We start from the raw sequence: 7,776 nt of genomic DNA, 5'->3' as shown, positions 1-7,776 counted from the left end.
TTCTACCATTTCATATTATTAAAAAAAAAAAGAACAAAGAAAAAAAGGGAAATAGAATCAGATTTTGGACTGAGATTTGGGTGGGAGAAAGCACCCCGAAAGATCCTGNGAACTGAAGGCGTAAGAATTTTGGTTGAAGCTTCATAATGACACAAACCCCAGAACAGTTGACACCAAAGAAATCAATGCTGCCGAGTTCGTACGTGAAAACGAGGAAACCCGCAAATGTGGGAAGATTATGTAAAGCTGCAAAACGGGTTCACGACTTGTCGGCCATGGAAGGCGACAATGGTGCATTGAGGCTCGGCGTGGCTGAAAAGAAAGCTTCTGTTGATGTGAAGAATGTTGTTCGTGTTGTCTACAACATTTTCAAGTCTGTTAATTGCGCTTCGATTAACAAGGAAGAACTCGTGCACGAGATTATGATGAGTAGTCTTGACATTACTGAGAGAAGTATGTATGATTTTGTCAATTTGATTTGAAATTTTGCTTTACTTGTACTTGTTTCCTTGCAGGTGAAGTGGAAGAGCAAATTGAGCAGCTCCATGAGTTGGTTCCCAATTGGATCTCCAAGAACTTGACACCTAATGGGGATGTTACTTTTAGGTCAGTCATTAGAGTGTCTTTTATTATCTTTTTATATTTATATATATATATAAATATATACTTATATCGTGAGAACTCTGTTGGTACGAAGCTTTTTGAAGAAACATAAAAACGAAGCACTTTATGATCAAAGTGGACAATATCATATAATTGTCGAGCTTTGTTGTTGTTAACATGGTACTAGAGTCATGTTCTTATCTAACTTAATCATATCAATAGAATTCTCAAGTGTCGAATAAAAAAGTTGTGAGTCTCGAGAGTGTAACTTTAGTGACTTAGGTGTTGAATGGAAATGGTACTTTGTTTGAAGCCTTCAGAGAAGGAGTTGAGTCTCAATTAAGGGGAGACTTTTAGGGCTTTAGAGAATCGAGAATCAGGTCTTAGGGAAGGCTCTATAATGTATTTATTTGAAGGGAGAACTATTGGAGTCCCACCTTGACAAATTAAGGGAAAGATGAGAGTAAATAAGTAAAGAAACTCAGTACGAAGTCATTTAGTTTTGTTCATTGAAACTAAGGGGTTTGAGTCATCTTTTAAGTCAAACCTACATGGAACCCATATGCAAACTGACTGAATGCGTGACAAACCGATAACCAAACCAAATCGAGTCGGCAAAAAAATACACAATCTTATTCAACCGAACCCATGAACTACTTTTTTCGATTTTGAACCTAGAAAACTTAAACGATGAATGAATGAGTATAGCTTTAAGGAGACATTGGATGACTCCCTCAATGTCTATATTAACTAGATGTGACCCCCATGAATGCACTTCTATACATGCTAACAACACTGTCACTCGGTGCAGCATCGACCCGATGGAAGACTTGGAATCGGTAGTGGCAAGGACTGCTCGCATTTGAGAAGCTGTCAAAGGTCACCACATCGTCTTGCTTGTTAGATTACATCTGTAGACGACGCTAATTGCAGTGCCCTTTAGAAGCTATTAAGGCATCCTGTTTTTAGGCAGCATGCTGTTTTATCATTTATGTTTGTCTGCTCATTATTATATGTATATCTATATGATATTGGTCGCCGAGTAAAACTAGACGCCTCAAACTTTCTAACTGCCAGTCCAAAAATGGTGTGCTAATAAGTGGTTTCCACACTTATAATGTTTCGTTCCTCTCTCCGACCTACGTGGAAACTCAGGCCCAACTTCTCCGACCTACGTGGAAACTCAGGCCCAACTTCTCCGACCTACGTGGAAACTCAGGCCCAACTTCTCCGACCTACGTGGAAACTCAGGCCCAACTTCTCCGACCTACGTGGAAACTCAGGCTGAACTGCCCAACTTTCTAACTGCCAGTCCAAAAACGCGTCTAGTAGGAAGTGGCTTCCACACCCTTATAATGTTTCGTTCCTCCCTACAACCAAGGTGAAAACTCAGGTCTAACGTCTTCATTGGCTGACCGCCTGGTGCGTGACTTTTATACCATTTGTAATAGCCCAACCTCACCGCTAGTAAATATTGTCCTCTTAAACATAATCTACCTCCTTCGGGCCCAACATCCTCATTGGCACATCCTGGCGCGTGACTTTTATACCATTGATAATAGCCTAAACCCATCGTCGGTAAATATAGTCCTCTTAGAATTATAATGTTTTATTCAAATAAATAATGTTTAATCAAACTTCTAATTGAGGTCATCATATTGGATAAACTATTAAATAAGAATTTGAAATAAAAGTAAGAATTTTTATATTTCATTTTTCAAATTAGAAATATGGATTTTTTAAAATAAAAAAAAAAGTCGGAAATTTTATCCATTTAAAACGTAGAGAAGAAGGAAACCCCTTGATGTTTCAAAGTCTTGACCATTCCCAATATTCAAATTTATATAATTAAAGTATAAAATACAATCACATGAATTGTCAATAGTTTGAATTTAAAAACTTATCTCTATGAACGAATCCGACGTGGCCATCCTTAGAACATGATAGACTCAAAAAATATTTTGAGTGTTAATTTTGATATAAATTGTTGAATAATTTTAAAATTATTGGCTATATTCAAATTTTGTTTATTCAATGTGGATCCCTAGATTTCTTAAAAAACAAGTAGTTGTTTGGGAATTATTTTTTTAAAGTTAAATTATAAATTTATTAACATTTTCTCTATTTAATTTAAATTTTTTAATATTATAAATTTAATTTTTTAAAATTATAATGGAGAGATTAAAGAGTTGTTAATTTCAAAACCTTTAAATTTTATGAATTAAACTTGTAATTAATATTTTAAATATAAACTCTCAGAAAATAATATTCATTATTTATAAACTAGTGAAGAAAATAATGAATTAAAGGGATAAAACAATGAGCAGCTTCGACTCTCTACTTTCCTATAAATACAAAGCTTTCTCAGTCTCATTCATACACCAAAAAAGAAAAATATGAAGAATTTCGCGTTACTGTCTTTTCTTTTCATTCTCCTTGCCTCTGAGGTCCGCGTCTCCAGAGCCGACGCCTCGCCGGACGCCGTCCGCGACATCGACGGCAAGAAGCTCCGAGCCGGCGTCAACTACTACATCCTCCCTGTTTTCCGCGGAAGAGGCGGCGGCCTAGCCCTAGGCAACCTCCAATCGGACAAATGTCCACTCAACGTCGTTCAAGAACAGTTTGAATTAATGAACGGCCTTCCCGCGGCATTTTTGCCTGTAAACCCTAAAAAAGGCGTCGTTCGAGTTTCGACGGATTTAAACGTCCAATTCGAGGCCAGTACGATCTGCGCCACATCGACGGTATGGAAATTGGACAAATTCGACGAATCGACGAAACAGTGGTTCATCACGATCGGCGGAGCCAGAGGAAATCCAGGCGTCAAGACGGTGGACAATTGGTTCAAAATTGAGAAACACGGTAACGATTACAAATTCAAATTCTGTCCGACTGTGTGCGATTTCTGTAAAGTTATGTGCAGAGATGTTGGAATCTTCTTCAAGAATGGAAAGAGGGCTCTGGCTTTGAGCGATACGCCATTCCCTGTCATGTTCAAGGTAGTTTAATTGGAAGCTGGAAGAGATCTCCGGTGTGTAATAGTCACGAGTTTGTGAAGTAATTTGTCATAAGTCATAACAGAGTTTATCTAAATAAAATATTTGGTTATTTACCTTTTGAAGAATAATAATTTCCTTGATAATGTATTTTAATTTAGTTTTCAATTAAATATAGTTTTTCCGCCCTTTATCAAAGTCAAAGCATATTTCCTTAATTGAAAAGTCAAACTTTTATTTCAAATACTTTAATTTAAAAAATTCTCCGTTTCCATTAAAAAATTTAGTTTTTAGATAAATTCCAATTTTGTTGGTAAATTAATATGTTGCTCTAATTTAACTTTAATGATAAGAGCAAATGTATTATTTGATAAAAGTAAAATGAGTGTTTAAGTAATTTATTAATTGAATTTTACCTCCAATAGATATCATATCTTTTCAATTTTATGTTAAATAAATTAAAGAATTTTAAATTCTTTTAATATTTTTTTAAAAATTTATATTTAATAGATTTTGATCAAGTCAACATATTTTTTAAAATTCATACCTCTGTTAAATATAAAATTAAAATTTTATGGTTTATAGATAAAATATTATTATTATTAAATGAATATATCATAAATCTATTAAAACCTCATTTCAATAATTTCTTATTCTATTCACATTTGTGTGATTTTTGTTTTTGTTTATTTATTTTATTTATTTAAACAACATTATTCTTATCCCATAGTGATACAAAATTGATTGTTTCAAAATAATAATAATAATACAAAACTTGATATATTGTATTTTAGAAAAATCAATATATTATTCACATCTTTTTAAAAAATTAGATCCAAAGATGAGAATGATTTGAAATTCTTAATTAGAATTCATATCATTAAAAATATAATTTTTTTAATGAATGCTTAAATGAAAAGAAAGGTACCATTTTACCATTATACCCTCATATATACGAATCAAAATTTTGTTATATATTTATAGTAAAAAAAAGAAAAGAACACCCTACACGTGTGCCGCTTTCTCTCCCCGCCCCTTCTAATTTTTCTTCGATTTTCCCTCGCCCATCACTGTAATCACCGCCAAAGCCCTACGCGACTTCGATTTCTCTCTCTGCCCTCGTATCTGCCTCGCAGCGGCAGGTACACGCCAACTGTTTCTTTTCGCTTATCTCCCTCTGCCGTCGCTTGTCGCTTGTCGCCGGTCGCTGGCACACCCTCACCACCACTTTACTTTCTTCTCATCATTCTATCTGTAATTGCCTCTTACTTTTGGCATAAGTTAGCAATAAATTATTTCGCAGGAAGATTTTTGAAGTTTGACTCATGGATCCGCAACTTGAACCAGTCAGTTACATCTGTGGAGGTAAACTTGTTGTGTTTACTGATTCCATTATTCAAAATCTCACGAGTATTTAGGTTTTTAAGTTCTGTTATCGGATGCATCTATTAATCATGATCAAGTTACTTCGACTATATTAAGACATCGAGAATTTAGAAGTTTGTTGATTCGAGTATAGATTTAAAATTCTAGCCCTAAATTTTCACCTACTTAACTATGTTTTGGATCTTGAGAACTCTAAAATCTATGTAGATTGTGGAATGGAGAACACACTGAAGCAGGGTGATGTCATACAATGTCGAGAGTGTGGTTATCGTATTCTCTACAAGAAGCGCACCCGTCGCAGTAAGANATGAATGTATCGTCTCTAAATATGATATTTCCTCTTAAGGATGTTTGGATTTTCAAATCTCGTCCAAGAAGATGTTTCAGATTTTCATATGACTAACTATAAAATTTATTTGAAATAAGACAGATTTGGGCTTTTCATTTAATCTAGAGTACAAAAGAGCCAGTTGGTTGAGCAAACCTCCTAGTTCCGTAAATTTTAACAATTTCCAGCCATAGATACAACGATTTTCCTCATTAAGCGGAAAAGAAACTGAATGAACTCTTGAGTAGATATTGAAGATGAGTAAAACAAGTCAGTTGAACTCTGGGACTGGTAGCTTTGGCCGGCTTTGTACTTAGTTGGTCTAGTTCTAAAGTTGATTTCATTGCATTTGGGCCTGCTTGTTTGAGTACTCTGTATGAGCTGAATGATCAGCTATGTTTTCACTTCTTTGCGTCTGTTTTGAATTCCTTTGAGTTTATCACACCATCATCCATTCTGATTCTTGAATGCTTTCTACCCTTTTCATAGTTCATTTGAAAATTCCAAAAAATGGATCATCTATAGGAATCGTGTTATTAACTCAGTTTGTTTTAAAGTTTATGGATTGCATGTATTTGCAACTATTGACTTTGTAGTGATTCAACTAATATATGTTAGAAATCACGAACCTCTACCGTAGTATGATATTGTCCACTTTGAGCATAAGCTTTCATGCCTTTGCTTTTTGGCTTCCCCAAAAGGTCTCATACCAATGGAGATAGTGTTCCTTATTTATAAACTCATGATCTTCCTCTTAATTAGCCAACGTGGGACTAAACCTCTCAATACCTCAACAATATATTCTCAACATGTTGCATTTTATCAGAACCTATTCTACTCAACCTTTGGGGATAATTGACAGACAAAAGCATTTCTTGGAGAATGCTTGTTATCTTTTATGATTTGGGATGCTCTCTAATTACAAGTCTTGCGATTAAACGTAGATTCTCTCTCTATGGACGGGTTAAACCATCCATTTTAGTTATTGGAGACCGTTCTTATAGTGTAACTCTGTCACTGTTTTTTGTTATGGGTTTGATTTTATCTGGGTTGGTTTTTTGTATTGTCTTTGTAGTATATCCTTTGTTTTGCTCCATGAATGTTTGGTTTTTTTCATTTACAATAGCATGCATCTCATATTACTTTCTTTGCCCTTGATATTTATCTGCTTCTTTCCAAATTTGAAATCTAATCCGATTCATGCTTATTATCACTGCAGTTGTTCAGTATGAGGCCCGCTGAAATGCTTAGTCTGGCGTTGGACTTCTAGTATCATGAATATTTTGTTAGTCTTTCTTAGGAAAACAAAATCGAACTCGATATGGCCTAAGGACTTGCTGTAATGCAAACATGATGATAATGCTGTCACTATAGTTTGCTTAAATATGTGTCATTATCCTCGTGAGATAAGTTCATGTCCTACTGGTAATATGAATGGTCAATTCTGCATACACTGGAAGGTTCACATTTGCATTAGCATATCAACATTTGATTCCTATTCCATTTGCCTTTCTTGTTAAATGAAGTTATTTTTAAATTATTATTATTAGTTTATTCATGGAACGTGTGAACATGTTTTTTTTTAAATATCTTATTGATTGTAATATGAGGTGGGAATTCAAAAGCTGGAGATTTTTAAAGGAAAAGTAGAGATGCCAAAATTTGCACAATCCATCAATCATTGAGTTGTGCTTACGTTCATTTTTTAAGATTCTAACCATTCAATCATAGATTCAACATTTGAAATAATAATCAGAACACGTTTTTTTATATTTTTTTTTTATACTAACTAGTGTCTTATTTTTTTTTTTAATTATGTTTGAATTAACTGAACCTTTCCCTACTAGACTAATAATCAGAATGGTATATGGTATTTGAAACACTGTTTTAGTTCTTTGTGTTAGACAAACACGACTCTCCACAATGGTATAATATTGTCCACTTTGAGCATAAGCTCTCGTGGCTTTACTTTGGGTTTTTCCAAAATGCCTCTTACCAATGTAAAGAGTATTTCTTTATAAATCTATGATCATTCTCTAAATTAGCCGCGATAAGACTTTCATCATCCAACACTTTGGACATTGATTTTGGTTAATTGAATATTCAATTTAGGAATTAAGCATATGGGTCTATTTGATTTGGTTATTTTGTTCAATTTTGGTCTATTTAATTTGTTTTCATCTGGATTTTTTTGTCAAACGGTTCGGTTCGAGTTTTATTTTTATTTATTTATTTTTGCATAATTAATATGTGTTACGCGTGGAATTTAATTCGAAAATAGTAAAATTGATTGATTCCTCCACTAGATCATTGGCACTCACCATGCGGAGGATATTAGTGGAGCGCACCCAACTCTCTGCAACAATGGGGTCCACTTGCCTTCCCACTTTTTCAGCTTACTTATCCCCATTGCCAATTATTGGTCTACGTGTCAACTTGTTATTTGTTGTATTTTCTTTTTAT

At 34.3% G+C, this 7,776-nt stretch overlaps 2 protein-coding genes across 4 annotated transcripts; both read left to right on the top strand.

The window, feature by feature from the left end:
- The first annotated feature begins 2,968 nt into the window (after positions 1 to 2,968).
- Positions 2,969 to 3,742, top strand: LOC111783556 (kunitz trypsin inhibitor 2). The gene has a single exon (XM_023664484.1). The coding sequence runs from the start codon at positions 3,000 to 3,002 to the stop codon at positions 3,609 to 3,611; it is 612 nt and encodes a 203-aa protein (XP_023520252.1). The 5' UTR covers positions 2,969 to 2,999; the 3' UTR covers positions 3,612 to 3,742.
- Positions 3,743 to 4,599: 857 nt separating this feature from the next.
- LOC111783554 (DNA-directed RNA polymerases II, IV and V subunit 12-like) lies at positions 4,600 to 6,819 on the top strand. 3 transcript variants are annotated; one of them, XM_023664483.1, is made up of 4 exons: positions 4,600 to 4,802; positions 4,903 to 4,964; positions 5,193 to 5,285; positions 6,533 to 6,819. In XM_023664483.1, exons 2-4 carry the CDS (start codon positions 4,925 to 4,927, stop codon positions 6,553 to 6,555), a joined length of 156 nt encoding a protein of 51 aa, XP_023520251.1. In that variant the 5' UTR covers positions 4,600 to 4,802; positions 4,903 to 4,924; the 3' UTR covers positions 6,556 to 6,819. The 3 variants fall into 3 exon arrangements, with proteins under 3 accessions (XP_023520251.1, XP_023520250.1, XP_023520249.1); XM_023664482.1 differs by having other exon boundaries at positions 4,601 to 4,741; XM_023664481.1 differs by having other exon boundaries at positions 4,601 to 4,964.
- The last annotated feature ends 957 nt before the right edge of the window (positions 6,820 to 7,776 follow it).

Source organism: Cucurbita pepo, chromosome LG20 (assembly GCF_002806865.2).
Source record: "Cucurbita pepo subsp. pepo cultivar mu-cu-16 chromosome LG20, ASM280686v2, whole genome shotgun sequence".
Lineage (NCBI taxonomy): Eukaryota > Viridiplantae > Streptophyta > Magnoliopsida > Cucurbitales > Cucurbitaceae > Cucurbita > Cucurbita pepo.
The sequence above is the reverse complement of the archived record's forward strand: the minus strand, read 5'-3'. Positions and strand labels throughout refer to the sequence as shown.

Excerpts from the sequence above, each read along its gene's own strand:
- LOC111783556 (XM_023664484.1), top strand. The coding sequence starts at position 3,000 with ATGAAGAATTTCGCGTTACTGTCTTTTCTTTTCATTCTCCTTGCCTCT.
- LOC111783554 (XM_023664483.1), top strand. The coding sequence starts at position 4,925 with ATGGATCCGCAACTTGAACCAGTCAGTTACATCTGTGGAG. Across the intron at positions 4,965-5,192 it reads AGTCAGTTACATCTGTGGAG|ATTGTGGAATGGAGAACACA; the intron begins GTAAACTTGTTG and ends AAATCTATGTAG.